Consider the following 27,498-nt stretch of genomic DNA (forward strand, 5'->3'; position numbering starts at 1 on the left):
CTCCTGGGTTCTCTCCCTGGCTCTGGGAGGGGAGTGGGGGCTGGTGGGTTAGAGCGGGGGGGGCTGGGAGCCAGGACTCCTGGGTTCTCTCCCTGGCTCTGGGAGGGCAGTGGGGGCTGGTGGTTAGAGCAGGGGGCCTGGGAGCCAGGACTCCTGGGTTCTCTCCCTGGCTCCGGGAGGGCAGTGGGGGCTGGTGGTTAGAGCAGGGGGGCTGGGAGCCAGGACTCCTGGGTTCTCTCCCCGGCTCTGGGAGGGCAGTGGGGGCTGGTGGTTAGAGCAGGGGGGCTGGGAGCCAGGACTCCTGGGTTCTCTCCCTGGCTCTGGGAGGGCAGTGGGGGCTGGTGGGTTAGAGCGGGGGGGGCTGGGAGCCAGGACTCCTGGGTTCTCTCCCTGGCTCTGGGAGGGCAGTGGGGGCTGGTGGTTAGAGCAGGGGGCCTGGGAGCCAGGACTCCTGGGTTCTCTCCCTGGCTCCGGGAGGGCAGTGGGGGCTGGTGGTTAGAGCAGGGGGGCTGGGAGCCAGGACTCCTGGGTTCTCTCCCCGGCTCTGGGAGGGCAGTGGGGGCTGGTGGGTTAGAGCAGGGGGGGCTGGGAGCCAGGACTCCTGGGTTCTCTCCCCGGCTCTGGGAGGGCAGTGGGGGCTGGTGGGTTAGAGCAGGGGGGCTGGGAGCCAGGACTCCTGGGTTCTCTCACTGGCTCTGGGGAGTGGGGGCTGGTGGGTTAGAGCAGGGGGGCTGGGAACCAGGACTCCTGGGTTCTCTCACTGGCTCTGGGGAGTGGGGGCTGGTGGGTTAGAGCAGGGGGGGCTGGGAGCCAGGACTCCTGGGTTCTCTCCCCGGCTCTGGGGAGTGGGGGCTGGTGGGTTAGAGCAGGGGGGGGCTGGGAGCCAGGACTCCTGGGTTCTCTCCCCGGCTCTGGGAGGGCAGTGGGGGCTGGTGGGTTAGAGCAGGGGGGGCTGGGAGCCAGGACTCCTGGGTTCTCTCCCCGGCTCTGGGAGGGCAGTGGGGGCTGGTGGGTTAGAGCAGGGGGGCTGGGAGCCAGGACTCCTGGGTTCTCTCACTGGCTCTGGGGAGTGGGGGCTGGTGGGTTAGAGCAGGGGGGCTGGGAGCCAGGACTCCTGGGTTCTCTCCCTGGCTCTGGGGAGTGGGGGCTGGTGGTTAGAGCAGTGGGGCTGGGAGCCAGGACTCCTGGGTTCTCTCCCCGGCTCTGGGGAGTGGGCTCTAGGCACTAGGGAATTAGAACTCGGGGCTCCGTACCCTGGATTTCATTCTGCCAGAGCCGGGAAAGTCACTTTCCGGGCGTGGGCCTCGGGGTTCCCCCGCGTAAAAGGGACCCAGTGCCCCTGACCCCCCTGGGTAAAGTGCTCAGAGCCCCTAGGCTGGAGGGACGACGCTCCTAAGTGCAGAAGGGATCAGGCCGGGCGGAGGAAGAGGGACGTGGGGCCCAGGACGAATGGTCATTTCTCGGATTAGGGTGTTGGAGGTCTGTGGGCAGGGGGCTCCCCAGAACTGAGCTCGGGGGGGCCGGGGAAGAGGCGATTTGCCAGTGCCCCTCCCTCCACCCCACTCCTCGTCCCTTGCAGATGGTGATCACTGCCAGCCAGATCCAGTGGACGACGGACGTCACCAAGTGCCTGGCCAACTGCAAGGAGCGAGGGGACAAGAAATTCCTCAAGGTCATGAAGAAGAAGCAGGTGAAGGGGAGAGCGCAGCGCAGCCGTGCACGCTGGCACTGGCCCGCCCCCCGTGCGCACACGGCTCACTACGACACGCCCTCGCGGGCGTCTGACCGCGGGCTGTTTCCTCGCTAGGTGTCCCTGCTGAACAAGTACTCGGAGGCCATCCGGGGCAGCCTGACCAAGATCATGCGCCTGAAGATCGTCGCGCTGGTGACGGTGGAAATCCACGCGCGGGACGTCATCGAAAAACTCTACAAGACCAGCCTGATGGACGTGACGTCCTTCGAGTGGCTGAGTCAGCTCCGCCTCTACTGGGACAAGGTGAGGATGGACCGGCCTCTGGGCGCGTGAGGCCCGCGCTGCCCCCTGCTGGCTGGATTTCCGCCTGCTGGGGAGAGTGGGTGTATGTGGGGCTAGTTCTGCCGCCCCCTGCGGGGCAGAATCAGTCCTAGCTACAGGCCTGCGTCCGCATCGCTGCCCCCTGCTGTTCAGCCTCAGCAGCCGCGCTGAGCAGAGGGGAAGATGTTGCCTCCAGCGTACCTGTAATTCCCTGCAGTTTGCCGTCCTGCTTGGGCCGTTAGCCACCTCTCTCCTCCTTGCTCTCGCCAGCTGCCTCGGCCACCCGGCTCTGTTTCACCCCCTCCCTTCCCCTATGGGCTGCCCCCGGTGTCCATTGCCAGGGACAGGGTCCAATATACAATCATAGGAACAGAGAAGATCAGGGTTGGAAGGGACCTCAGGAGGTATCTTCTAGTCCAACCCCCTGCTCAGAGCAGGACCAACCCCAACTGAATCATCCCAGCCAGGGCTTTGTCAAGCCGGGCCTTAAAAACCTCTAAGGAAGGAGATTCCACCACCTCCCTAGGGAACCCAGTCCAGTGCTTCACCACCCGCCTCGTGAAATAGTGTTTCCTAATATCCATCCTAGACCTGCCCCACTGCAACCTGAGACCATTACTCCTTGTTCTGTCATCTGCCACCACTGAGACCAGTCTAGATCCATCCTCTTTGGAACCCCCTGCAGGTAGCTGAAGGCAGCTATCAAATCCCCCCTCACTCTTCTCTTCTGCAGACTAAACAAGCCCAGTTCCCTCAGCCTCTCCTCGTAAGTCATGTGCTCCAGCCCCCTCAGCATTTTTGTTTTCCTCCGCTGGACTCTCTCCAATTTGTCCACATCCCTTCTGTAGTGGGGGAACCAAAACTGGACTCAATACTCCAGATGAGGCCTCACCAGTGCCGAATAGAGGGGAACGATCACGTCCCTCAATCTGCCGGCAACGCTCCTACAAATGCAGCCCAATATGCCATTAGCCTTCTTGGCAACAAGGGCACCCTGCTGACTCATATCCAGCTTCTCGTCCACTGTAACCCCCAGGTCCTTTTCTGCAGAACTACTGCCCAGCCAGTCGGTCCCCAGCCTGTGTCAGTGCCTGGGATTCTTCCATCCAAAGTGCAGGACTCTGCACTTGTCCTTGTTGAACCTCATCAGGTTTCTTTTGGCCCAATCCTCCAATTTGTCTAGTATCCTATCCCTACCCTCCAGCATATCTACCACTCCTCCCAGTTTAGTGTCATCTGCAAACTTGCTGAGGGTACAATTAATCTCATCATCCAGATTATTAATGAAGATGTTGAACAAAACCGGCCCCAGGACCGACCCTTGGGGCACTCCGCTTGATACCGGCTGCCAACTAGACATGGAGCCGTTGGTCACTACCCATTGAGCCTGACGATCTAGCCAGCTTTCTATCCACCTTATAGTCCATTCATCCAGCCCAGACTTCTTTAACTTGCCGGCAAGAATACTGTGGGAGACTGTATCAAAAGCTTTGCTAAAGTCAAGGAATAACACGTCCACTGCTTTCCCCTCATCCACAGAGCCGGTTATCTCCTCATAGAAGGCAATTAGGTTAGTCAGGCATGACTTGCCCTTGGTGAATCCATGCTGACTGTTCCTGATCACCTTCCTCTCCTTCAGGTGCTTCAAAATGGATTCCTTGAGGTCCTGCTCCATGATTTTTCCGGGGACTGAGGTGAGGCTGACTGGCCTGTAATTCCCTGGATTCTCCTTCTTCCCTTTTTTAAACATGGGCACCACATTAGCCTTTTTCCAGTATCTAGGACCTCCCTCAATCGCCAGGAGTTTTCAGAGTTAATGGCCAGTGGCTCTGCAATCACATCGGCCAACTCCCTCAGCACCGTCGGATGCAGCGCATCCGGCCCCATGGACTTGTGCACGTCCAGCTTTTCTAAATAGTCCTTAACCTGTTCTTTCACCAGTAAGGTCTGCTCACCTCCTCCCCATATTGTGCTGCCCAGTGCAGCCGTCTGGGAGCTGCCCTTGTCTGTGAAGACCGAGGCCAAAAGAGCATTGAGCACTTCAGCTTTTTCCACATCTTCTGTTTGGAAGAAGATTCGGCAAGGGGCCCACACTTTCCGTGACCTTCTTCTTGTTGCTAACGTACCTGTAGAATCCCTTCTTGTTACTCTTCACATCCCTGGCTAGCTGCAACTCCAGATGTGCTTTGGCCTTCCTGATGCTCGAGCAATATTTTTATACTCCTCCCTAGTCATGTGGCCAAGTTTCCACTTCTTGTAAGCTTCCTTTTTTGTGTTTAAGCTCACCGAAGATTTCACTGTTAAGCCAAGCTGGTCGCCTGCCATATTTGCTGTTCTTTCTGCACATCGGCATGATTTGTTCCTGTGTCCTCGATAAGGCTTCTTTAAAATACAGCCAGCTCTCCCGGACTCCTTCCCCCTCACGTTATTCTCCCAGGGGATCCTGCCCATCAGCTCTCTGAGGGAGTCAAAATCTGCTTTTCTGAAGTCCAGGGTCCGGATTCTGCTGCTTTTGTCAGGATCCTGAACTCGACCATCTCATGGTCACTGCTGCCCAGGTTGCCACTCACTTCTACTTCCCCTAGCAATTCTTCCCTGTTTGTGAGGAGCAGGTCAAGAGGAGCACGGCCCATGGTTGGTTCCTCCAGCACTTGCACCAGGAAATTGTCCCCAACACCCTCCAAAAACTTCCTGGATTGTCTGTGCGCCGCTGTATTGCTCTCCCAGCCGATGTCAGGGGGATTGAAGTCCCCAGGAGAACCAGGGCCCGTGATCTGGAAACTTCAGTGAGTTGTCCAAAGAAAGCCTGGTCCACCTCCTCCTCCTGGTCTGGTGGTCTATAGCAGACGCCCGCCACGACATCACCCTTGTTGCTCTCGCCTCTAAACTGAACCCAAAGACTCTCAACAGGTTTTTCTCCAGTTTCACACTGGAGCTCTGAGCAATCCTTGTCCTTCCTGAACAGTTCATACCCGTCCCTGACAGTGCTCCAGTCCTGTGAGTGACCCCACCAAGTCTGTTATTCCAGTCGCATCAGAGTCCTTGATTGTGCCGGGACGTCCAATTCTTCTTGTTTCCCAGGCCTCTTGCGCCCGTGAACAGGCACCTAAGATAACTCGCCGATTGTCCTGCTTTCTCAGTATGAATCAGGAGGCCTCCCTTGTTGCACCCTCCTCCTGGTATCCCACTTCCCTCTGGGCTTAGGTCACCATCCCTGGTGAACCGAGTTGAAAGTCCTGCTCACTAGGTTAGATGCTCTTCGTTAGGTGGAGCCCATCTCTTCCTAGCAGTCCTTCTTCCTGGGACAGCATCCCGTGGTCGGAGACTCCAAAGCCGTCTCTCCGGCACCACCTGCGGAGCCGCGCATTTACCTCCACGATTCCATGGGCCTACTTGGGCCTTTTTCTTCACCGGGCAGGACCTGCGGGGAGCTCCGTGGCTTGAGACCGAGTCCCCGGGACTAGATTGTATGGGACAGGACTGCCCTGGGGGGCTGGAGGAGCCAGGCCTGCTCTGGGTCTCGATGCCCGGGGTCTCCGCCAGTGGGCTCAGCACGGGATGTGGAGCTGGGAACTCTGCAGCCCCACCTCCACTTGCCGCATGGCTCTATTTCCCCCGGCAGGATCTGGACGACTGTGTCATCAGGCAGACCAACACCCAGTTCCCCTACGGCTACGAGTACCTGGGGAACTCCGGCCGCTTGGTCATCACGCCGCTCACCGACAGGTACAGCGCGGTGCGCCCAGCCCCTGCCGCCCCGGTGCGGTCGGCAGCCCCCCCGGGGCGCGCTGGGAGGTCGGGGATCCCAGGAGGCACCTAGAGCTCATTGGCTACGTTAAGGTGATGGCTTGATCCCTGACAGTGAAACCGCTCCTGAGGAAAGTGCCACAGGAGCTTATCATAGAGCAGGGTGGGAAGGGGCCTCAGGAGGGATCTAGTCCCACCCCCTGCTCAAAGCAGGACCAATCCCCACACAGATTTTTGCCCCAGATCCCTAAGTGGCCCCCTCAGGGATTGAACTCACCACCCTGGGTTTAGCCGGCCAATGCTCAAACCATCCCTGCCCCCTTGCTTGGACGTCAGCTGAGGTCTGTTCCCAGAGGCAGAGCGGCTGGGTGGGCAGAAGAGCCGAGTGGACATCGGAGGGATGGAGAGAGGAGACCCCACAGAGGACGGCCCGGGGGCGGGCTGGGGAACGCAGGGAGATTGATTCCTGCTCCCCGCCCTCTTTCCAGGTGCTATATAACCCTGACCACCGCCCTGCACCTCCACCGGGGAGGGTCTCCCAAGGGCCCTGCCGGCACGGGGAAAACGGAGACGGTGAAAGACCTGGGGAAGGCCCTTGGCATGTATGTGATTGTCGTGAACTGCTCCGAAGGCCTGGACTATAAATCCATGGGGCGCATGTACTCGGGCCTGGCTCAGGTAAGGGGTCAGGCCACTGCGCTGGCTCCAGAGCTGGGACTCCCAGACCCACTCCCCTCCCAGAGCTGGGGATGGAACCCGGGAGCCCTGGCTGCTGGCCCCCCACGTTCTAACCACTAGATCCCACTCCCTCTCCGAGGCGGTTGGGTGTGAATGGGAGGAACCTGTCGGTGGCAGCCCCCACCCCCCCCTTTTCTGCTCTCACCCCGCAGACAGGCGCCTGGGGCTGCTTTGACGAGTTCAACCGCATCAACATCGAGGTGCTGTCGGTGGTGGCCCAGCAGATCCTCTCCATCCTCTCGGCCTTGGCCGCCAACATGACCTCCTTCATCTTTGAAGGCCATAAGATCAAGCTGGTGTGGTCCTGCGGCATCTTCATCACCATGAACCCAGGTGGGAGACCCGGCCGTGCCCACGGAACGGTCCCTCTCGCTGGCTCGGGCGTGGCAGGAGCTCCGATGGGCACCACGTGGCCACTAGGGAAGAACCCAAGACCAGCCGGTCCCTATGCAGGGGCCTCGGCTCAGGGTTGGGGTAAAGGGAGCGGGGCGGAGATGGCAGGGGGCCCGGGGCTAACGTGCTGCCGGGTGCCCTGGGGCAGGTTACGCCGGACGGACGGAGCTGCCCGACAACCTCAAGTCCATGTTCCGCCCCATCTCCATGGTGGTGCCGGACTCCACGCTCATCGCAGAGATCATCCTCTTCGGAGAAGGGTTCAGCAACTGTAAGGTACTCGCGGGCCTGGGGCCGCGGGGCTCAGGGAGTCGCCCTGGCTGGGAGCGCTCGTGGGTCCAGGCCCAGCGGGCTCAGGGAACGGGACACGGGGCCCTTCCCATCTGGGTGGCCTGGGCTCCCATCTGGCCCCAAGGTTGGGGGACCAGCTGGCCAGGGTGAGGGGAGTTTCTGCTCTTGGGGGTCCTGGCTGTGGCATGGCTCCAGGGGTCGGGGGACGGCAGGCGGGGGGAGCTGGGGGTTCTCCGAAGTCTGCTGCCCTGGCCCCCCGCAATGGCGCCCCTGGCTGCCGCGCCCCGCCCCGCGCTGACGGGCTCCCCTCCGTCCCAGCTCCTGGCGAAGAAGGTCTACACGCTCTACTCGCTGGCCGTGCAGCAGCTCTCCAAGCAGGACCACTACGACTTCGGGCTGCGGGCGCTGACCTCGCTGCTCCGCTACGCCGGGAAGAAGCGCCGGGTGCACCCCGACATCACCGACGAAGAGGTGAGGGGCCCCCGGGTGGGGAGCGATGCCGTCGGGGTGCCCGCCGGATCCCCAGCGCCCCGAGGGGCCCGGCTCACCCGGCTCTCCCGGTGGCTTTCAGATCCTGCTCATGGCCATGAAGGACATGAATATCGCCAAGCTCGCCTCCGTCGACGTGCCCCTCTTCAACGGCATCGTCCAGGACCTCTTCCCGGGCATCGAGTCGCCCGTCATTGACTACGGGAAGGTCAGCGAGCCGGCCCGGCCCTCCGCTGGGCCCCTTCCCCCGGGGCTGGAGCCACGCGCCCTCTAGTGCCGAGGGGCTGCACTGCCGAGGGGACGCCTAGGTTTTGTTCCCAGCTCGGGGACGGGAGCAGGGGGTAGTGGTTAGAGCGGGGAGGCTGGGAGCCAGGACTCCTGGGTTCTCTCCCTGGCTCTGGGAGGGGAGCGGGGGCTGGTGGGTTAGAGCGGGGAGGCTGGGAGCCAGGACTCCTGGGTTCTCTCCCCGGCTCTGGGAGGGGAGTGGGGGCTGGTGGGTTAGAGCAGGGGGCGCTGGGGGCCAGGACTCCTGGGTTCTCTCCCCGGCTCTGGGAGGGAAGTGGGGGCTGGTGGGTTAGAGCGGGGGGGGGCTGGGGGCCAGGACTCCTGGGTTCTCTCCCTGGCTCTGGGAGGGGAGCGGGGGCTAGGGGTTAGAGCAGGCGGGCTGGGGGCCAGGACTCCTGGGTTCTCTCCCTGGCTCTGGGAGGGGAGTGGGGGCTGGTGGGTCGGAGCAGGGGGGCTGGAAGCCAGGACTCCTGGGTTCTCTCCCTGGCTCTGGGAGCGGAGGGGGGGCTGGTGGGTCAGAGCAGGGGGGCTGGGAGCCAGGACTTCTGGGTTCTCTCCCTGGCTCTGGGATGGGTGTAGGGGTTAGGTTAGGGTAGGGGGGCTGGGAGCCAGGACTCCTGGGTTCTTTCCCCGGCTCTGGGAGGGGAGCGGGGTCTAGGGGTTAGAGTAGGGGGGCTGGGAGCCAGGACTCCTGGGTTCTCTCCCTGGCTCTGGGAGCAGAGTGGGGGCTGGTGGGTTAGAGCAGGGGGGCGGGGCTGGGGGCCAGGACTCCTGGGTTCTCTCCCCGGCTCTGCGAGGGGTGGGGGGGCTGGTGGGTTAGAGCAGGCGGGGCCGGGAGCCAGGACTCCTGGGTTCTCTCCCTGGCTCTGGGAGTAGAGTGGGGGCTGGTGGGTTAGAGCGGGGGGGGGGGGCTGGGGGCCAGGACTCCTGGGTTCTCTCCCTGGCTCTGGGAGCGGAGTGGGGGCTGGTGGTTAGAGCAGGGGGGGCTGGGAGCCAGGACTCCTGGGTTCTCTCCCCGGCTCTGGGAGGGCAGTGGGGGCTGGTGGGTTAGAGCAGGTGGGCTGGGAGCCAGGACTCCTGGGTTCTCTCCCCGGCTCTGGGAGGGGAGCGGGGGCTAGGGGTTAGAGCAGGGGGGGCTGGGAGCCAGGACTCCTGGGTTCTCTCCCCGGCTCTGGGAGGGGAGCGGGGGCTAGGGGTTAGAGCAGGCGGGCTGGGGGCCAGGACTCCTGGGTTCTCTCCTGGTCTGGGCGGGGAGCTCAGAGTGGGCCGCTCCCCGCTCCGTGCCCGGGGCCCGTCACCCCAGGCCGGGCCCTGTCTGTGCAGCTGAAGGAAGCCATCGAGCTGGAGCTGAAGGCGATGGGGCTGCAGGTGACGCCCTTCACCATCACCAAGGTCATCCAGCTGTACGAGACCAAGAACTCCCGGCACTCCACCATGATCGTGGGCACCACGGGCAGCGGCAAGACCGTCACCTGGCGCACCCTGCAGGCCAGCATGGCCGCCCTGTGCCGGAGCGGGGACGCCGCCTACAACCTCGTCCGGGTCAGTGGGTGGGCGCCGGGGCGGGGCAGGGGGCTGGGAGCCGGGGGGGGGGGGCTGGGCGGGGGTCCCTGGCTTCCCGCCCCCTCTGACTGGTTCTCTCCTCTGCCCTCCGGCTGGCGCTGGGCCCGGCAGGAGTTCCCCCTGAACCCCAAGGCCGTGTCCCTGGGCGAGCTCTACGGCGAGTACGACCTCAGCACCGGCGAGTGGACGGACGGCATCCTGTCCAGCGTCATGCGGGCGGCCTGCGCAGGTACCCGCCGGCGCCAGCCAGAGGGGGGGCAGTGCCCGGGGGCAGGGCCCATAGGACTGGGCAGAGGGGGGCTGTGCCCGTGTGCTGGTTTCTGCTCCTCACTCTGGCATGTCTCTTCCACTCTCCGCTGGCCGGCCCCTCTCTGGGAGACTGGCCCGTGCCCGGGCGCCGGGTGCCCCCGGAGCGTGCCGGCCGGTTGGCACCAGCATTCTGCAAACAGCGCGGGGCGGGGAGGTGCTCTCAGCCGTGCCCCGTGGGGAGCTGTGCCCCGGGCCCGGCGTGCCGTGCTGCATGGGCACTAGATGCCAGGCCGTACCCACCGGCGCCGCGTAGGGGGTGCCCCTGCCATGCACGGCTACTCGGCGACCCCCGGTCTGATGGCTTGTGGCCGGGTGTCCCCGCGGGAGCCCGGGAGATTCGGTGTGCCCGCCGGAGCGGGTGGCGGGTGCGTGCCAGGCAGCGGTGGCATGTGAGAGAGCTCTGCCGTTACTAGGAGACGGGGGGGGCGCGGCCTGACCCCAATATCGCTGGTAATTGAGGATGACAGCGAGGTGACAGGCGGCGGGAGCGCAGCCGGGGGCACTGGCTGGCTCAGCGCCGGGGAAGGGGGATGGGCCGGTGCCCGCCAGGGCTCTTGCGCCAATTGACATGTGATGCCCGGGCGAGGTGCCACTGAGTCTCGGTTAAGTGTGGCAGTGTGTGTGTGCCCCTCTCGACCCACAGCCCCTGCCCCCCAGCCCTGCCGGTGCCCCTCACTCCCGACCCACAGCCCCTGCCCCCCAGCCCTGCCGGTGCCCCTCACTCCCGACCCGCAGCCCCTGCCCCCCAGCCCTGCCAGTGCCCCTCACTCCCGACCCACAGCCCCTGCCCCCCAGCCCTGCTGGAGCCCCTCACTCCCGACCCACAGCCCCTGCCAGCCCAGCCCTGCCGGTGCCCCTCAATCCCGACCCGCAGCCCCCTGCCAGCCCTGCCGGTGCCCCTCACTCCCGACCCGCAGCCCCCTGCCAGCCCAGCCCTGCCCCCCAGCCCTGCCAGTGCCCCTCACTCCCGACCCACAGCCCCTGCCCCCCAGCCCTGCCGGTGCCCCTCACTCCCGACCCGCAGCCCCTGCCCCCCAGCCCTGCCGGTGCCCCTCACTCCCGACCGACCCGCAGCCCCTGCCCCCCAGCCCTGCCGGTGCCCCTCACTCCCGACCCGCAGCCCCTGCCAGCCCATCCCTGCCCCCCAGCTGTGCCGGTGCCCCTCACTCCCGACCCGCAGCCCCTGCCCCCCAGCCCTGCCCCCCAGCCCTGCCGGTGCCCCTCACTCCCGACCCGCAGCCCCTGCCAGCCCAGCCCTGCCCCCCCAGCCCTGCTGGTGCCCCTCACTCCCGACCCGCAGCCCCTGCCAGCCCGGCCCTGCCCCCCCAGCCCTGCCGGTGCCCCTCACTCCCGACCCGCAGCCCCTGCCAGCCCGGCCCTGCCCCCCCAGCCCTGCTGGTGCCCCTCACTCCCGACCCGCAGCCCCTGCCAGCCCAGCCCTGCCCCCCACAGCTCCGCCGGTGCCCCTCACTCCCGACCCGCAGCCCCTGCCAGCCCGGCCCTGCCCCCACCAGCTCTGCCGGTGCCCCTCACTCCTGACCCGCAGCCCCTGCTAGCCCAGCCCTGCCGGTGCCCCTCACTCCTGACCCGCAGCCCCTGCTAGCCCAGCCCTGCCGGTGCCCGTCACTCCCGACCTGCAGCCCCTGCCCCCCCCAGCCCTGCCGGTGCCCGTCACTCCCGACCCGCAGTCCCTGCCCCCCCCCAGCCCTGCCGGTGCCCCTCACTCCCGACCCGCAGCCCCCGTTCCGTCCCTGGATGGCACATGCCCATCTCCTCTCCCAGCACCGGGCGCTGCTGTCGGAGGCCCGAGGGCACCCTGAGGGCAGTGGGCGCGGATCGGGGGCGGGGGGCAGAGAGGGCTGGAAGGCCGAGCTTTGGGGCACGGGTGGGGAGCTCCCCGAGCGCTGAGGGGGCTTCCCCTGCTCTCCCGGTCCCGCCAGACGAGAAGCCCGATGAGAAGTGGATCCTGTTTGACGGGCCGGTGGACACCCTGTGGATCGAGAGCATGAACTCGGTCATGGACGACAACAAAGTGCTGACCCTGATCAACGGGGAGCGGATCTCCATGCCCGAGCAGGCAAGTCGCCCCCCCGGGGGCTGCCCCGAGCACCTGGGCCGGCCGGGGGCTGCCCCGAGCCACCCCCACTGATCCTGTCCCTTCTCCAGGTCTCGCTGCTCTTCGAGGTGGAGAACCTAGCGGTGGCCTCGCCCGCCACCGTCTCCCGCTGCGGGATGGTCTACACGGACTACAGCGACCTGGGCTGGAAACCCTACGTCCACTCCTGGATCGAGAAGTGCCCCAAGGTCCCCGGGCGGGCGGAGGGAATGGCGCAGGGGCTCAGCAGGGGGCGCTCTCCCCTCTGCTGCAGGGAGGAGGGGTGGCGGATTTGGGCCGAGGGGCATCGGCAGAGCCCAGCGCTGGAGCTGCGGGTTGGCAGAGCCAGGGGGAGCCCAGGGCTGGAGCTGCAGGTCGGCAGAGCCGGGGGGAGCCCAGGGCTGGAGCTGCAGGTCGGCAGAGCCGGGGGGAGCCCAGGGCTGGAGCTGGGGGAGGGCGTGGGGGGCACCGGCTGAGCCGGCGGGAGCCCAGGGCTGGAGCTGGGGGAGGGCGTGGGGGGCACCGGCTGAGCCGGGGGGAGCCCAGGGCTGGAGCTGGGGGAGGGCGTGAGGGGCGCCGGCTGAGCCGGGGGGAGCCCAGGGCTGGAGCTGGGGGAGGGCGTGGGGGGCACCGGCTGAGCCGTGGGGGGAGCCCAGGAGCGGAATAGCCCAGCCCAGCCCTGCCGCGCGGGAGCTTTGCTCTGGGTCCCTCACTCCTCAGGGGGAGGCGGAAACCCTGCAGCGAATGTTCGACAAGTTCGTCGACAAGATGCTGACGTTCAAGAAGGAGAACTGCGCGGAGCTGGTCCCCATCCCCGAGTACAGCGGCGTCGTGTCGCTCTGCCGGCTCTTCTCTGCTCTGGCCACCCCAGAGAACGGGGTAGGTGGCGGGCGGGAGCCCGCCCTCGCGCTCTCATTGGCTGCCTTTCCGCCCGTCGCTCAGAGCAGGGGGCTTTCACGCCTGGCGCCCCTCTGTGTCTGGGCGTGGTAATCAGCCGGAGCTCCGCCCCGTGACTGTGACCCCACCGGCGTAAACCAGTCAGCAGAGGTACCCAGCTGTGGGGGACTGGGACGCCGACCCTCGGAATCCAGAGCAGGGGGTTTCGGTAGCAAATCGTCCCTAGTAGCCAGTGCTCTGGCACCCCCTTGTTTCTCAGCCTCTCTGTGTTCTCGTCACGCCTGACTGCCAGGGCAAGACATCCATGGAGGTTAGGTCCATAGTAGCCAGGCTGGGTAAGGAATGGTGTCCCCAGCCTCTGTTCGTCAGGGGGTGGAGATGGATGGCGGGAGAGAGATCACGTGATCATGACCTGTTAGGTTCACTCCCTCTGGGGCACCTGGCATTGGCCGCTGTCGGAAGACAGGTACTGGGCTGGATGGACCTTTGGTCTGCCCCGGTACGGCCGTTCTGATGTTCTAGTCTTATGTTCTGGCACCATTGACCAGCAAAGCCTCCTGAGCTTGGAGGAGACACAAGTACCATGTAGGGAGAGAAGAAATTCACAGAGCTTAAAGGCTCTGGGTGTATCAACCTACAACTCACCCATCATAGCTGCTGATTTAAGGGTTCGGGGTATGGGTATGCCAACCTAGAACACTCATCATGCAGCCTTACATCCCAGCTGTATCAGCCCAGAACACTCCCATCATGCAGGCTGATGTTCCCGGTATGACAGCCTAGAACACTCCCATGGTGCGGCTTGATGTTCTGGTTAAATCAGTCTAGAACGCTCCCACTGCAGCCTGATGTTCTGGGTATGTCAGCCTAGAGCACTCCCATCATGGAGGCTGATGTTCCAGGTACATCAACAGAATGTGCCCATTGTATAGCCTGACGTTCTGGGTACATCAACGTACAACGCTCCCAGTGTGCAGCCTGATGTTCCAGGTACGTCAGCCTAGAATGTTCCCATGGTGCAGCCTTATATTCCAGGGTATGTCAGCCTAGAACGCTCCCATTGTGCAGCCTGATGTGCTGGGTATGATAGCCTAGAACACTCCCATCATGCCGGCTGATGTTCCAGGTACATCAACATAGAATGTGCCCATTGTACAACCTGACGTTCTGGTTTTGTCAACCTAGAACACTCCGATTGTGCAGCCTGATGTTCTGGATACATCAACCTAGAACGCTCCCATTGTGTAGCCTGATGTTCTGGGTATGATAGCCTAGAACACTCCCATCATGCAGGCTGATGTTCCAGGTACATCAACATAGAATGTGCCCAAAGGTACAACCTGACATTCTGGTTTTGTCAACCTAGAACGCTCCCATTGTGCAGCCTGATGTTCCGGATACATCAACCTAGAACGCTGCCATTGTGCAGCCTGATGTTCTGGATACATCAACCTAGAACGCTCCCATTGTGCAGCCTGATGTTCCGGATACATCAACCTAGAACGCTTCCATTGTCCAGCGTGATGTTCCGAGTACATCACATCACTATAGAACACTTCTTGCCGTGTCACCCTATGTTCCGGGTGTGTCAATGCGTGTTGGTGGGGAATGCTCTGGTAGCCTGGGGTAAGGTTAGAAAGCCAGCTCAGCGCGAGGTCCCCATCTCTTGCTCTCCAGGTGAACCCAGCAGACGGCGAGAACTACACGACGGTGGTGGAAATGTACTTCATCTTCAGCATGATCTGGTCCGTGTGCGCGGCGGTGGACGAGGAGGGCAGGAAGAAGATTGACAGCTACCTGCGAGAGATGGAAGGCTCCTTCCCCAACAAGGTCCCTGGCGCGTCTCCCTCTCTGTGGGCCCGGGGGAGCCCAGAGGGACGGGGGTGCTGAGCCAAGAGGGTGATGGGAGGGGAATGGCCAACAGGGGAAGGGAAGAGGGGGTGAGCAGCTCCATGTCATTTCCTCTCATTCCTGCCCCGCTCCCGTCTCTCTTCACGGCATTGACACCTCAAGCCCTCCGTAGCCCTGATCCCCTTGATGGGCCCCGGCTCCGGCTCCTGTCCCGGGCCCCTCACGGGCTCTCCCTGCTCCCTCCAGGACACCGTCTACGAGTATTTCGTCGACCCCAAGAGGAAGAACTGGGCCTCGTTTGAGGACAAGCTGCCCAAAATGTGGAGGTACCCATCCAAGTGAGTAACTGGCCACCGGGGGCCGAGATGGGGGGCTGGGGCCGGAGCAGGAGAAGTGGGGGTCCGAAGCTGGGGGGAGAAGCGCGCGCTGGGGGTCTCCACAAACGAGAGATTGTAAGTGATTCTAGGGGATAGCAAACAGCTCAGGGTCCCCTCATCCGGATCGTTAATAAAGTGTGGAACAAAACCGGCCCCAGGACCGACCGGTGCGGCACCCGGCTGACACCGGCTGGAGCTAGACCTGGAGCCGCTGAGCGTTCACGGGGCGGGAGATAAGCGTCTCCTAAGGCCTGTTGGTTTTCCGAATGGCCCACTCCCCGCCCGGTGTCCAGAGGGACAGGAGCTTGGCTAGTGGGCGTCCCGCGGGTGTCGCCTCGTGTCACGGAGTGTGGGGGAGTCAGGTCCTGCACCCCCGCACTCCCTGCAGATTCATCAGGACTCTCAGCCAGCCAGTAAAGCAGAAGGTTTATTTAGACGACAGGAACACAGTCCAACACAGGTCTTGCAGGTACAGATAACCGGATCCCCCGGATAGGTCCATCTTGGGGGGCCCCACAGCCCCCCCCTTGGGGATCAGAGCTCGGTCTCCCTGCCTCCCCTCTGTTCTCCAGCCAGCACTCGTCTGCCCATTCCCTCCGGCCCCTCCTCTTTCCTCAGCTCCTTTCCTTTGTCTCCCCTGGCCAGAGGTGTCATCTCCCCTCCCCCAGGCCAAGCTCAGCTCACAGTTGAATTCCTGCATCTTCACCTAAACCTCTGGCTCTCCCCTCCCCCGCCCAGACAGTCTGTGCTTCCTACTCCTTCACACCTCTCCCCCCTCCGAGACTGAACTGAGCGGGGTCACTCCAGCCAGTGCCCCGGGGAAGTTCGGACCCACCAACAACCTTATGCCGCCCGCGCCCTCTCCCCACCCCAGTACCCCTGGGGTGCACACGGGGCTGGGGCCTTCCCCCCACGTTCCAGTCTGGGGGGCTGTGATTCAGGCTCTCTCGGTTCAGAGCCCCCCTCCTGACCCTGGCCCCCCTCTGGACAGGCTCCTCGGGGCGGGGCCCGGGCCTTACACCCATCTCCCCCCTGTCCCGGGCCTTCCTCCCCCTCTGGCAGACGTCACAGGAGCGGCAGTGCTGCCGGACATGGGCAAAGACCCCAGGCCAGTAATAGTTCTGCAGCAGCCTCTGCTGGGTACGCCAGGCTCCCTGGTGCCCTGAGGGGGACATGTCATGGGCCTGGCACAGCAGCTGGCGGCGATACTCCTGGGGTGCCACCAGCTGCCTCCTGATCCCTCCTGACTCCATCTTCCCTGGGGGAGCCCATTCTCGGTACAGGAGCCCCTTCTCCCACAGGAACCTTTTCCGGCCACCTCGTCCCATGGTCTGTCCCCCCCCGAGGTTGGCCAGGTCCCTTATCCTCCGCAAGGAGGGGTCTTCCCGCACCGCGGCCTGGTACTCAGCCGCTGGGGCAGGGACGGGGATCTGCTCTCTCTCCCCGGCTGGGTCTGGGGCCACAGCCTCTCTGAGCCCTGTCCCTGGGCGTTCCCTCCCTACCGGGTCAGGGTCCGGTGTCTCGGCCAGAGTACGTTCCCCGGGGTCAGGGTGCAGAGCCCTGCGTCGACCCTGACTACGGTTCACGGACAGGGTACCCTGGGTGTTACTTGGCCAGTCCTCGAGGTCCCCCCCCATTAACACCTCCGTGGGCAAATGTGGGTGCACCCCCACGTCCTTGAGGCCCTCCTTGTCCCCCCACTTTAGGTGCACCCTCGCTACAGGCACCTTGAATGGGGTCCCGATCACACCCCTCAGGTTCAGGTAGGTGTTGGGCACCATCCGATCTGGGCCCACCACCTGCGGCCGGGCCAGCGTCACCTCTGCGCCCGTATCCCAGTACCCAGTGACCTCCTTCCCGTCTACCTCCAGGGGAACAAGGCACTCGCTCCGGAGGGGTAGTCCCGTGCCCACCCTGTAAACCCCAAACTCAGGGCTGGGAGCATCCAGCCCCTCGGAGGGGTCCACCCGGGGCCCCCCTCCCTCCTTCGCAGGGGGTACGCGGCCCACCCCCCTTTCCTGCGAACGCTGCCCCTCATCCGGCTGGGTCTCTACCAAGTTGACCCAGTGTGGGGTTGGTCTGCTCAGTTTGTCCCGGAGCTTGGGGCACTGGCCCCGTACGTGGCCCGGTTGGCCACATTGATAGCAGCCCATGTCTCGTGGGTCCCCTCGAGTGGGACGGCTGGACCTGACGCCAGATGCTTCCCTTTGGTGGGGGCTCTCCCTCGGCTCCTTCTGGGAGGTCCCATGGTGACTCTCTCTCTGCGTTGAGGCAGACCTGCTCCTTCGAGACGCCTCCCTGCCATCCGCCGCCCGACTGTCCATGTATTGGTCGGCCAGCCGGCCTGCATGCTGCGGGTTCTCCGGCTTCCGGTCCATCAGCCACTGCTTCAGGTCGGATGGGCACTGCGCATACAGGTGCTCCAGTACGACTAGGTCAAGCAGGTCCTCTCTAGTTTGGGCCCCAGCCGTCCACTTGCGGGCGTACCCCTGCGCCCGGTTGACCAGTTGCAGGTATGTGACCTCCCGGGTCTTACGTTGACCCCGGAACCTCTTCCGGTACATCTCCGGGGTCAGCCCAAACTCGCGGAGCAGGGCCTCTTTGAACAGGTTGTAGTCCCGCGCCTCCTCCCCTCTCATTCGGCTGTACACCTCCACGGCGGTGGAGTCCAGTAAGGGGGTGAGGCACCGGATCCTGTCTGCAGGGTCCACCTGGTGCAGCTCGCAGGCATTCTCAAAGGCCGTCAGGAAGGTGTCTATGTCCTCCCCCTCCTTACGCGGGGCCAGGAAGCTCTTACCGAAGCTCTTTGTAGGCTTGGGCCCCCCCTCACTCACCGCAGCCGGGGCCTCCCTGTTGTTCAGCTGGGCCATGGCCAGCTCATGACTGCGCTGCTTCTCCTTCTCCCTCTCATCGTATTCCCGTTGCTTCTGCCGGTCCTCCATCTCCATCTCCTTCAGTTTGATCTCTCTCTCCAAGTCCAGCCGCCTGCGCTCCACGGAGGCCGAGCGTCGCCGGGACGACCCCCTGCTGGCCGGGGGGGTCACGGTGCCCTCCGTAGCTGGGCTCCTCCTCCCCCTCCCTCTAGGCCTAGGGGTGGGGGGTCTCGGGACGCCCTCAGCGGCCGGCTGACCACTCCCAGCGGGGACAGACACTGGTGCCTGCGCTGCATCTGCCCGGCTGCTTCCCTCAGAGATAGGGACCGGTTCATCCCTGCGATCTCTCTCCTCCAGCCGGGCAATCAGCTGGGCCTTGGTGAGCTTCCCATGGCGCAGCCCCCTCTGCTTGCACAGCTCCACCAGCTCACACTTGCGCTTCTGGGAATACATCTTCCTGCTGGCCACTCGCAGGCTGGGGTGCTCGCCGCTCCCCACGGGTTCCAGGGGGACCCCTAGTGTGCCAGTCCTTGAGCTCACCACCTCTCTGCCAGGGTCGAGCTGCAGACTCCTCCGCCCCTGGGATCGCTCGCTGTGATCCCCCGGGGGACCCTGTTACTGCAAAGTCCTTCTCGCTGGTCACACTCGCCCAGGGGTGAATCGCCCCTTCGTTTTACTGCTCCCCAGTCACTTACTGCAGGAAGCGCCGTCCACGGGGTGCCGCTGATCCCACCGCTGCCACCAGTTGTCACGGAGTGTGGGGGAGTCAGGTCCTGCACCCCCGCACTCCCTGCAGATTCATCAGGACTCTCAGCCAGCCAGTAAAGCAGAAGGTTTATTTAGACGACAGGAACACAGTCCAACACAGGTCTTGCAGGCACAGATAACCGGATCCCCCGGATAGGTCCATCTTGGGGGGCCCCACAGCCCCCCCCTTGGGGATCAGAGCTCGGTCTCCCTGCCTCCCCTCTGTTCTCCAGCCAGCACTCGTCTGCCCATTCCCTCCGGCCCCTCCTCTTTCCTCAGCTCCTTTCCTTTGTCTCCCCTGGCCAGAGGTGTCATCTCCCCTCCCCCAGGCCAAGCTCAGCTCACAGTTGAATTCCTGCATCTTCACCTAAACCTCTGGCTCTCCCCTCCCCCGCCCAGACAGTCTGTGCTTCCTACTCCTTCACACCTCGCCGGCAGTGCACAGACATGGGCAATATTCCCAACTTCAGATACAACAATCCTACTCGCTGCAAACAGGATAATGCTACTCGGCAGCCCAGCGCCTCCCCAGTGGCCTCTCGCATGACGATGTCATCATGGGAGCACTGGGAAGAATATGGGGGCAGTGTCACCGGGGCGGGATCCAGGGCTGATGCAGGGGACGGGCTGTGGGGCTGGATGGGGCCGTTGGCCCAATGCAGGGGACGGGCTGTGGGGCTGGAAGTTGGCCTGATGCAGGGGACGGGCTGTGGGGCTGGATGGGGCTGTTGGCCCGATGCAGGGGACGGGCTATGGGGCCGGATGGGGCTGTTGGCCTGATGCAGGGGACGGGCTATGGGGCTGGATGGGGCCGTTGGCCTGACGCAGGGGACGGGCTATGGGGCTGGATGGGGCCGTTGGCCTGACGCAGGGGACGGGCTATGGGGCTGGATGGGGCCGTTGGCCTGACGCAGGGGACGGGCTATGGGGCTGGATGGGGCCGTTGGCCTGATCCAGGGGACGGGCTATGGGGCCGGATGGGGCTGTTGGCCTGATGCAGGGGACGGGCTATGGGGCCGGATGGGGCCGTTGGCCTGATCCAGGGGACGGGCTATGGGGCCGGATGGGGCTGTTGGCCTGATGCAGGGGACGGGCTATGGGGCTGGATGGGGCCGTTGGCCTGATCCAGGGGACGGGCTATGGGGCTGGATGGGGCCGTTGGCCTTATCCAGGGGACGGGCTATGGGGCTGGATGGAGCCGTTGGCCTGATGCAGGGGACGGGCTGTGGGGCTGGAAGCGCCCGTTGGCCTGATGCAGGGAACGGGCTGTGGGGCTGGAAGTTGGCCTGATGCAGGGGACGGGCTATGGGGCTGGATGGGGCCGTTGGCCTGATGCAGGGGACGGGCTGTGGGGCTGGAAGTTGGCCTGATGCAGGGGACGGGCTATGGGGCTGGATGGGGCCGTTGGCCTGATGCAGGGGACGGGCTATGGGGCTGGATGGGGCCGTTGGCCCGATGCAGGGGACGGGCTGTGGGGCCATTGGTCTGGTCCAGCGATGATCCCTCGGGCTGACGCCCCCGTCTGCCCCCCCAGCGCCCCCTTCTATAAGATCATCGTCCCCACGGTGGACACGGTTCGCTACAACTACCTGGTCAACGCCCTGGTGGCCCATCAGAACCCGGTGCTGCTCGTGGGCCCGGTCGGCACCGGGAAGACGTCCATCGCCCAGAGCGTGCTGCAGTCCCTGGACAACACCAAGTGGGCCGTGCTGACCGTCAACATGTCGGCGCAGGTAACGGGCCACGGAGATCCCCCGGTGCCGGGCCAGGGGGCAGGGCCACGGAGATCCCCCGGTGCCGGGCCAGGGGGCAGGGCCACGGAGATCCCCCGGTGCCGGGCCAGGGGGCAGGGCCACGGAGATCCCCCGGTGCCGGGCCAGGGGGGCAGGGCCACGGAGATCCCCCGGTGCCGGGCCAGGGGGCAGGGCCACGGAGATCCCCCCGGTGCCGGGCCAGGGGGGCAGGGCCACGGAGATCCCCCGGTGCCGGGCCAGGGGGCAGGGCCACGGAGATCCCCCCGGTGCCGGGCCAGGGGGGCAGGGCCACGGAGATCCCCCGGTGCCGGGCCAGGGGGCAGGGCCACGGAGATCCCCCGGTGCCGGGCCAGGGGGCAGGGCCACGGAGATCCCCCCGGTGCCGGGCCAGGGGGGCAGGGCCACGGAGATCCCCCGGTGCCGGGCCAGGGGGGCAGGGCCACGGAGATCCCCCCGGTGCCGGGCCAGGGGGGCAGGGCCACGGAGATCCCCCGGTGCCGGGCCAGGGGGCAGGGCCACGGAGATCCCCCGGTGCCGGGCCAGGGGGCAGGGCCACGGAGATCCCCCCGGTGCCGGGCCAGGGGGGTAGGGCCACGGAGATCCCCCGGTGCCGGGTCAGGGGGGCAGGGCCACGGAGATCCCCCGGTGCCGGGCCAGGGGGCAGGGCCACGGAGATCCCCCCGGTGCCGGGCCAGGGGGCAGGGCCACGGAGATCCCCCCGGTGCCGGGCCAGGGGGGCAGGGCCACGGAGATCCCCCGGTGCCGGGCCAGGGGGCAGGGCCACGGAGATCCCCCCGGTGCCGGGCCAGGGGGCAGGGCCACGGAGATCCCCCAGTGCCGGGCCAGGGGGGCAGGGCCACGGAGATCCCCCCGGTGCCGGGCCAGGGGGCAGGGCCACGGAGATCCCCCCGGTGCCGGGCCGGGGGGCAGGGCCACGGAGATCCCCCGGTGCCGGGCCAGGGGGCAGGGCCACGGAGATCTCCCGGTGCCGGGCCAGGGGGCAGGGCCACAGAGATCCCCCGGTGCCGGGCCAGGGGGCAGGGCCACGGAGATCTCCCGGTGCCGGGCCAGGGGGCAGGGCCACAGAGATCCCCCCGGTGCCGGGCCAGGGGGGCAGGGCCACGGAGATCCCCCCCGGTGCCGGGCCAGGGGGGCAGGGCCACGGAGATCCCCCGGTGCGGGTGACGGGCAGTCATTGGCTGGCAGGGGGAGACTGGGTGGGTGCCGGGCAGTCATTGGTGGCTGGGCGGGTGCCGGGCGGTCGCTGGGCGGGTGTCGGGCAGTTGCCGGCCGGCAGTGGGAGGCGGGGCTGGTGCCGGGCAGTCATTGGTGGCTGGGCGGGTGCCGGGCGGTCGCTGGGCGGGTGTCGGGCAGTTGCTGGCCGGCAGGGGGAGCTGGGCAGTTGCTGGGCTGGTGCCGGGTGGTCGCTGGCCGGCAGGGGGAGGCTGGGCGGGTGCCGGGCGGTCGCTGGGCGGGTGTCGGGCAGTTGCTGGCCGGCAGGGGGAGCTGGGCGGGTGCCGGGTGGTCGCCGGCCGGCAGGGGGAGGCTGGGCGGGTGCTGGGCAGTCATTGGTGGCTGGGCGCGTGCCAGGCGGTCGCCGGCCGGCGGGGGGAGGCGGGGCGGGTGCTGGGTGGTCGCCGGCCGGCAGGGGGAGGCGGGGCGGGTGCCGGGTGGTCGCCGGCCGGCAGGGGGAGGCGGGGCGGGTGCCGGGTGGTCGCCGGCCGGCAGGGGGAGCTGGGCAGTTGCTGGGCTGGTGCCGGGCGGTCGCCGGCCGGCAGGGGGAGGCTGGGCTGGTGCCGGGCGGTCGCCGGCCGGCAGGGGGAGGCTGGGCGGGTGCAGGGTGGTCGCCGCCCGGCAGGGGGAGGCGGGGCGGGTGCCGGGTGGTCGCCGGCCGGCAGGGGGAGGCGGGGCGGGTGCCGGGTGGTCGCCGGCCGGCAGGGGGAGGCGGGGCGGGTGCCGGGTGGTCACCGGCCGGCAGGGGGAGCTGGGCAGTTGCTGGGCTGGTGCCGGGCGGTCGCCGGCCGGCAGGAGGAGGCTGGGCGGGTGCCGGGCAGTCATTGGTGGCTGGGCGGGTGCTGGGCAGTCGCCAGCCAGCGGGGGGAGGCGGGGCGGGTGCTGGGTGGTCGCCGGCCGGCAGGGGGAGCTGGGCGGGTGCCAGGTGGTCGCCGGCCGATGGGGGGAGGCTGGGCGGGTGGCCCGCGGCAAAGGGCTGAGCCCTGGGTGGGGCTGGGCCCTGGGCCCGTCCCGTGGAGCCGCCAGCCCCCCGCCCCCCCCGGACTCAGCCCCCCGCCCGCCCCCAGACCACCTCCAACAACGTGCAGAACATCATCGAGAGCCGCGTGGAGAAGCGCACCAAGGGCGTCTACGTGCCCGTGGGCGGCAAGAGCATGATCACCTTCATGGACGACCTCAACATGCCGGCCAAGGACGCCTTCGGCTCCCAGCCCCCGCTGGAGCTGCTGCGCCTCTGGATCGACTACGGCTTCTGGTACGACCGCGAGAAGCAAACCATCAAGTACGTCAAGGTGAGGAGCCCGCCCGGCCGCGGCGCTGCCCGCCTGGCTCCCCCCCGGGGCTCGCGGCTCGGGGGGGGCCGGCGGGGCGGGCAGGTTCCCCTGGCTGGCTCCGAGGGGTCTCTGCAGAGTCTCATGGGGGGGCGCCCCCTGCCGCCCCCGGCGCTGGGGAGCCTTCCGGAAAAGGAGCGGTGCCAACCCCAGGCCCCTCGGTGCCCCCTCTCTGCCGGGAGCTGCGGGGCTCAGCGGTGTCACCCGCTTGGCCTGCCCCCTTTCTTCAGCGCGTCCCCCCTTCAGGCCTGGGGAGCTCGGCGCAGGCGGGGTCCCTGCCGGCCGGGGGGAGCTGGCAGCGCCGGGGTGGCGGCCGCACCGCGGGCCCGGGGAGCTCGTTCCGACGGTTCACGTGGGCAGGGCACCTGCTGAGGCGGGCGTCTGTGTCCGGAGTCTAGTCGGCGTGTGCCACAGCCGACATCGGCGCCGGGTGCTGCCGCTGGGACACAATTAGGATGCGGCAGCCGCACCGCGGGCCCCTGCGGACGCTCGGCGTTGGTGTGAGCGGCGGCGGCTCTCTCCCCTCAGGACATGTTCCTGATGGCCGCCATGGGGCCCCCGGGAGGCGGCCGCACCGTCATATCCGGCCGGCTTCAGAGCAGATTCAACCTCGTCAACATGACCTTCCCCACGGTAAGGGCGGCTGCGGCACGCGCCACGCGGCGGCCTTCCCGGCACACTCAGAGCAGCCGCGGGCAGCCCCCTCTGCTGGCGCCATTCGCCCCAGGCACCCCTTCCTCAGAGCAGGTGGGTGCCAGGCCGCCATCTCCCAGCCCCCCGGGATGCCCACAGCCCAGTCGGCAGCCGCGTCCCCTCTCTCCTGCCCCGGGAACGGGCGCGGTGACCCCGTGAGGGGAGAGCGGCTGGCGCTAGGTGCCGCTCCGGCCGCCCCGCAGGAGGCGCAGATCCGGCGCATCTTCGGCACCATGCTCAACCAGAAGCTGCAGAACTTCGAGGAGGCGGTGAAGCCGCTCGGGAACGTCGCCACCGAGGCCACGGTCGAGCTGTACCACGCCGTGGTGCAGAAATTCCTGCCCACGCCCGCCAAGATCCACTACCTCTTCAACCTGCGCGACATCTCCAAGGTACCCAGCTGGTGCCCCGCGCGCCCCATGGCTCGGAGCCGAGCCCGGAGTCCAGCGTGGAGCCAGGGGGCCCTGCCCACCCCCTGGGTGCCAGCATGGCACTAGGGGCCCTGCTCACAGTATCTGTTGGCCCCACACGTGGGGGTTGGGGGGCACAGAAGGCCCCTGGCATGAGTGGGGCTGGCGCAGGGAGGAATCCAGCAGAGGTTCGGTCTTGGTGCCCAGTGCCAACCCCTCAGTGTGTCCTGCCCGTTGGGTCTCCGTCCTGCCCGTCACGGCAGCAGCCACACGCAGATGGGATCTGGGCCGGAGGCTTCCAGGAACAGCTGGCTCAGGGGGGCGGGGAATGGGGCAGGAGCCTGTCCCCTCTAGGGGGCACCGGCTCCCACCCAGCCCCAGGGCGGGGACTGGCTGGCTCAGGGGGGCGGGGAATGGGGCAGGGGCCTGTCCCCTCTGGGGGGCGCCGGCTCCCCCCCGGCCCCAGGGCAGGGACTGGCTGGCTCAGGGGGGCGGGGAATGGGGCAGGGGCCTGTCCCCTCTGGGGGGCACCGGCTCCCCCCCCGGCCCCAGGGCGGGGACTGGCTGGCTCAGGGGGGCGGGGAATGGGGCAGGGGCCTGTCCCCTCTAGGGGGCGCCGGCTCCCACCCAGCCCCAGGGCGGGGACTGGCTGGCTCAGGGGGGCGGGGAATGGGGCAGGGGCCTGTCGCCTCTGGGGGGCGCCGGCTCCCCCCCGGCCCCAGGGCAGGGACTGGCTGGCTCAGGGGGGCGGGGAATGGGGCAGGGGCCTGTCCCCTCTGGGGGGCGCCGGCTCCCCCCCGGCCCCAGGGCGGGGACTGGCTGGCTCAGGGGGGCGGGGAATGGGTCAGGGGCCGAGGTGGTGGGGGGTCAGTATCTCGGCAGGGGGGCGGGGGGGTCCCAGCTGGTGGCTCAGGCTCCGCCCCTGGCACAGGTGTTCCAGGGGATGCTGCGGGCGCACAAGGATTTCCACGATACCAAGCCCAGCCTCACCCGCCTGTGGATTCACGAGTGCTTCAGGTAGAGCTGCCCCCCGCCCCCTCCAGCCCCCTGGGCACTGCCGTCCCGGTGCCATCGGGCACCTCCCCTCCCCCTGCGCCCGGCCCCGCTGCGCCCCCTCCAGCCCCCTGGGCACTGCCGGCCCGGTGCCATCGGGCACCTCCCCTCCCCCCGCGCCCGGCCCCGCTGCGCCCCCTCCAGCCGCTGGGCACTGCCGGCCCGGTGCCATCGGGCACCTCCCCTCCCCCTGCGCCCGGCCCCGCTGCGCCCCCTCCAGCCCCCCGGGGCACTGCCGGCCCGGTGCCATCGGGCACCTCCCCGCCCCCTGCGCCCGGCCCCGCTGCGCCCCCTCCAGCCGCTGGGCACTGCCGGCCCGGTGCCATCGGGCACCTCCCCTCCCCCCGCGCCCGGCCCCGCTGCGCCCCTTTCCTCCCACGTGGGGCCCGGCCCCTCCCAGCTCCTGAGGGGGGCAACCCCCGGCGCCTGAGCCCAGCCCCCTCTCCCGGCAGGGTCTTCTCCGACCGCCTGGTGGACGCGGCCGACAAGGACGCCTTCCTCGGCCTCCTGAGCGAGAAGCTGGGCTCCTTCTTCGACCTGACCTTCCACAACCTCTGCCCCAGCAAGCGCCCGCCCATCTTCGGTGGGTGCCGCGGGCAGGGGCCGGGTGCCACGGGCTTAGCCCATGAGTGGCACTGCCACGCCCCCGCTCCTGGGCTAGTGCTACAGCGCGGGGCCTGGCAGCCAGGACTCCTGGGTTCTCTCCCCGGCTCTGGGAGGGGAGTGGGTGCCGGTGGTTAGAGCAGGAGGGGCTGGGAGCCAGGACTCCTGGGTTCTCTGCCCAGCTCGGGAAGGGCAGCGGGGTAGTGGGTGGAGCAGGGGGGCTGGGAGCCCGGACTCCTGGGTTCTCTCCCCGGCTCTGGGAGGGGAGTGGGGGCTGGTGGTTAGAGCGGGGGGGCTGGGAGCCCGGACTCCTGGGTTCTCTCCCCGGCTCTGGGAGGGCAGGGGGGTAGTGGGCGGAGCCGGGGCCAGGCTGCCCGGTGACCCTCTCGCCCGCCGGCCAGGGGACTTCATGCGGGAGCCGCGGGTGTACGAGGACCTGGTGGACCTGGCGGCGCTGAAGCTGGAGATGGAGCGGGCGCTGGACGAGTACAACCAGACGCCCGGCGTGGTCCAGATGCAGCTCGTGCTCTTCCGCGACGCCATCGAACACAGTGAGCGGCGCCTCCCGCCCCTGCCCCTGCCAGGCGCCTCCACAGCTCCCCCTCTGCCCCTGACCGAGCCCCACGTGGCTGAGCAGGCCTCCCCTCCCCCCTCCCAAACTGGAGAAACCGAGGCGCGCCGCCCAGGGCAGCGGTGGAACCCGGCGTCCTGGCCCCTTGATCTTTGAGTTAAATCTTCATCCCACCTTGGGCGCCATGGAGGGAGCATGCAACGCGAGCCTTTCGGTCTCCTTGGGGTACCTGGGCGGCCCCGGGGTGCCCCCTTCTGAGCGGTGCCCCCCCCCCGCAGTTACCCGGATCGTGCGGGTGATCGGCCAGCCGCGCGGGAACATGCTGCTGGTGGGCATCGGCGGCAGCGGGCGCCAGAGCCTGGCCCGCCTGGCCTCCTCCATCTGCGAGGACCAGACCTTCCAGATCGAGGTGACCAAGCACTACCGCAAGCAGGAGTTCAGAGACGGTGAGTCCCCCCCCCTCCGCCGCCCCTCCCCGCCCAGCCAGCCCCCCTGGGAGCTGACGGCCCCCCGGCCTCTCCCCCCAGACATCAAGAAGCTGTACCGGCAGGTGGGCGTGGACCTGAAACCCACCACCTTCCTCTTCGTGGACACGCAGATCATGGACGACTCCTTCCTGGAGGACATCAACAACGTCCTGAGCTCCGGGGAGGTGCCCAACCTCTACAAGGCCGACGAGTTCGAGGAGGTGCGGGTGCCGGGCCGGGGGGCACCCAGGGGTGCCCTGCAACAGCTGGGCTGAAGGGGTGCTGCCGGTGCCCCTCACTCCCGACCCGCAGCCCCTGCCCCCCCCCAGCTCTGCCGGTGCCCCTCACTCCCGACCCGCAGCCCCCTGCCAGCCCAGCCCTGCCGGTGCCCCTCACTCCTGACCCGCAGCCCCCTGCCCCCCCAGCCCTGCCAGTGCCCCTCACTCCCGACCCACAGCCCCGGCCCCCCCAGCGCCGCCGGTGCCCCTCACTCCCGACCCGCAGCCCCTGCCCCCCCCCAGCCCTGCCGGTGCCCCCCACTCCCGACCCGCAGCCCCCTGCGCCCCCCAGCCCTGCCGGTGCCCCCCACTCCCGACCCGCAGCCCCTGTGCCCCCCAGCCCTGCCGGTGTCCCCCACTCCCGACCCGCAGCCCCCTGCCCCCCCCAGCCCTGCCGGTGCCCCTCACTCCCGACCCGCAGCCCCTGCCCCCCCCC

At 67.3% G+C, this 27,498-nt stretch overlaps 1 protein-coding gene across 3 annotated transcripts in view; it reads left to right on the top strand.

Annotated features, from left to right (window-relative positions):
- DNAH2 (dynein axonemal heavy chain 2) overlaps positions 1-27,498 on the top strand; it is a 105,150-nt gene that overhangs the window by 48,519 nt on the left and 29,133 nt on the right. For 2 of the 3 annotated variants that reach the window (XR_006576173.1, XM_045001463.1), the window contains exons 34-57: positions 1,580-1,690; positions 1,808-1,996; positions 5,637-5,740; positions 6,250-6,439; positions 6,652-6,832; positions 7,041-7,168; positions 7,502-7,654; positions 7,755-7,880; positions 9,281-9,499; positions 9,632-9,749; positions 11,770-11,906; positions 11,996-12,133; positions 12,645-12,803; positions 14,499-14,651; positions 14,919-15,010; positions 20,204-20,402; positions 22,724-22,948; positions 23,516-23,620; positions 23,884-24,072; positions 25,022-25,107; positions 25,596-25,726; positions 26,148-26,297; positions 26,596-26,763; positions 26,845-27,005. Coding sequence is in view for 2 of the 3 variants with exons in the window: in XM_045001463.1 (XP_044857398.1) it covers positions 1,580-1,690; positions 1,808-1,996; positions 5,637-5,740; positions 6,250-6,439; positions 6,652-6,832; positions 7,041-7,168; positions 7,502-7,654; positions 7,755-7,880; positions 9,281-9,499; positions 9,632-9,749; positions 11,770-11,906; positions 11,996-12,133; positions 12,645-12,803; positions 14,499-14,651; positions 14,919-15,010; positions 20,204-20,402; positions 22,724-22,948; positions 23,516-23,620; positions 23,884-24,072; positions 25,022-25,107; positions 25,596-25,726; positions 26,148-26,297; positions 26,596-26,763; positions 26,845-27,005 (3,612 nt within the window). In the remaining variant the exon portion in view is untranslated. The remainder of the gene's footprint in view (positions 1-1,579; positions 1,691-1,807; positions 1,997-5,636; positions 5,741-6,249; positions 6,440-6,651; positions 6,833-7,040; positions 7,169-7,501; positions 7,655-7,754; positions 7,881-9,280; positions 9,500-9,631; positions 9,750-11,769; positions 11,907-11,995; positions 12,134-12,644; positions 12,804-14,498; positions 14,652-14,918; positions 15,011-20,203; positions 20,403-22,723; positions 22,949-23,515; positions 23,621-23,883; positions 24,073-25,021; positions 25,108-25,595; positions 25,727-26,147; positions 26,298-26,595; positions 26,764-26,844; positions 27,006-27,498) is intronic. The other variant, XM_045001464.1, reaches the window with a different exon arrangement.

Source organism: Mauremys mutica, unplaced genomic scaffold (assembly GCF_020497125.1).
Source record: "Mauremys mutica isolate MM-2020 ecotype Southern unplaced genomic scaffold, ASM2049712v1 Super-Scaffold_277, whole genome shotgun sequence".
Taxonomy (NCBI): domain Eukaryota; kingdom Metazoa; phylum Chordata; order Testudines; family Geoemydidae; genus Mauremys; species Mauremys mutica.